The sequence below is a fragment of the Triticum dicoccoides genome, chromosome 3B (assembly GCF_002162155.2).
Source record: "Triticum dicoccoides isolate Atlit2015 ecotype Zavitan chromosome 3B, WEW_v2.0, whole genome shotgun sequence".
Taxonomy (NCBI): domain Eukaryota; kingdom Viridiplantae; phylum Streptophyta; class Magnoliopsida; order Poales; family Poaceae; genus Triticum; species Triticum dicoccoides.
Genome location: NC_041385.1, coordinates 714,905,444 through 714,907,856, shown reverse-complemented (window position 1 = coordinate 714,907,856; position 2,413 = coordinate 714,905,444). Strand labels below are relative to the sequence as shown.

The 2,413-nt window shown below is 54.0% G+C and overlaps 1 protein-coding gene across 1 annotated transcript; it reads right to left on the bottom strand.

The window, feature by feature from the left end:
- Window positions 1-284: 284 nt before the first annotated feature.
- Window positions 285-1,249, bottom strand: LOC119281944 (transcription factor MYB2-like). Its single transcript, XM_037562335.1, has one exon. The coding sequence runs from the start codon at window positions 1,217-1,219 to the stop codon at window positions 329-331; it is 891 nt and encodes a 296-aa protein (XP_037418232.1). The 5' UTR covers window positions 1,220-1,249; the 3' UTR covers window positions 285-328.
- Between the last annotated feature and the right edge of the window lie 1,164 nt (window positions 1,250-2,413).

Genomic DNA, 2,413 nt, shown 5'->3' with positions numbered 1-2,413 from the left:
TTTGTACATATCACACTTGTTTGATTTATATTAATGAAAACGCCGTAGAACAATAGGTTTGGGCTTAAAAAACACGTACTACTGGACTGACCGAAACATTTCAAATTTCAGTGAACTCTCCCAAGTTTCTTTTCTGAAATTAATGGTCCTATGTTAATTCGTATTACTACCATTGACCGTACAAGGAGGCATATATCAGAATTCAGAGCACCCTTCCATTTTGTTAACTGTGTTGATTAGCAATCAAACAGATCATACTACAATAAATCTGGTCGTTAATAAAATCGAGGTAGCTGACGTAGCACAGCACTTCTAATTGATCAGTAGTTCAGTACTGGTGTTGTAACCATATGTCTTCCAGGCTCCACTTGTCGTCTCTGGATTCTCCTAATTCGAAGTCCGGGAACACCACAGAGTCCGCGCCGTCATCGCACGCACGAGCGAGGAGCTCCGACCAGCTCCCGTCGAACATGTCTTCGCTCCTCGCGCTGCCGCTGCCGCACTGCTCGCTGCCTGAGCCTGACCAGTTCGTCCCACTGCCGGCCGTCAAGACAAGCTGGTTCGACGGGAAATGCACCTCAAGAGACACCGATGAACCAGCCGTGCTCGACGTGGTCACCGTCGAAGTTTCAGGAGAATGGCACATGCCGACGCCGCCACGGCAAGCCGGCGCGACACTAAGAGGGTACACGGGCGACGCCGCGTGCTCCAGGCTCGGCGCCGGCATGGCGGTGGCGGCCTGGATCCTCTCGACGAGGCGCGGCATCCAGAGGTGGCGCATGACGTCCCGGAACTGCCGGCTGTCGACGTCGCACTTGAGCTGCTTGGCGTGCTTCTGCACCCTGGTCCGCCAGTAATTCTTGATCTCATTGTCCGTCCGGCCCGGCATCTCCCGCGCGATCCTGGACCAGCGGCTGCCCCACCGGAAGTGGAGCTCCAGGATGAGCAGCTGCTCCTGCGGGGTGAAATCGCCGCGGCGGACGTCGGGGCGGAGGTAGTTGAGCCACCGGAGCCGGCAGCTCTTCCCCGTGCGCCTCAGCCCCGCGGCGCAGGCAAGCTCGTTCCACCGGCCCTCGCCGTGCGCGGCGATGTGGCCGGCCAGGAGCGCGTCCTCCTCCATCGTCCACGGCCCCCTCCGGAGGTCCACCGCCTCTTGCTCCCCGCCCGTCGTCGCCGCGGCCGCCGGCCAGCCACAAGACCCCATCCAGACGGCGTCCATGCCCGTCGACCCGAAGGAATCGAAGTGATCCATAGACTCGAGAGTGAGCTTGAGTATGTTGTTGTTGTTGTCGTTTGTTGGTGCAGGTGGAAGTTCGGATGAGACGAGGAGACGGGGAGAACGGCGGGTTATATAGTGGAGGAAGACGTGTGGGCTGGTCAAATGAGAATATAGGACATGTGTTTGCCGCAGTAGTGCTACCCAGCCGCAAAACGGAAAGGGATGCTAATGCTGATTTTAAATGAGAGAAAATGGGTAGGATCGGTCGCATAGCAGAATTATTTAAATCCACTTGGGCGACTGCTTGACTGCAGAGGGTTGAACGTTGACCTGATGACTGATGCATACTACTACTACTGATGCGTGCAGCGCGCGTGACCTTGCTTTGGCTACGAAACGAAATTCTCCTTTTTTTCCTTTCGTCTCTCTCTGACTTCTTTTCTACGAACTGAGGGTGGCTCTCGAGATCACGTGCACCCGCCTGAATAACAAATAAAACAATGGAAAAGAATTCCACAAACCAATAAAAAATAAAACAATAGAAAAAAAAATCTATTTTAAACCTTTTTTAGTGTCGCAGAAAAAACCTTTTCTGAGCACTGATGTTCTTTCCTAGAGCACTAGTGTCATTTCTTGCGTGGAGAACATGCCAGGAGAGATTCCCCGTGGGGCGCGTCACGAGAGGGTCCCAATCCACATCGGCGGAAGCAGAGGCTTTATTGGCCAGACGTCATGGGTATGATGGGCGCCCAATGCAGTGTCCCTCTTCCTCCTTTCTCATCTTACGCGTGAGTCCTCACAAAAGGACGGGGATGATCTCGTGCTAAGTTGTGGTCTTGGATGTTAAGGAGAGAAGACTAGGAGGATGAGGTACTGGCTCTCCGAACGCTGACATAGAATGGTGCGCGGCCATGCGGGATTATCGAGAGATCCTTTGTCGTTGATTGTGCAGTGGATGGGCGTACCCCCGGTGACAGCGATGTCCCACCATGGTTGCTTGGTCGTATTGGTTTGGATTTGAGGACATTTTTGCGACATGTGGTTTATTGTTTGGGGATCTTGCTGATCCGGAGTATGTGGGAGAGCATCCATATGATATATAGGATATGCCACGTCGTCCTCCCTGGGCGGCACAGGGGAACCCTAGTCGTCGTGCCACCGGGAAGCCTCCCTCAGCCAACTCCCGCATTGCCA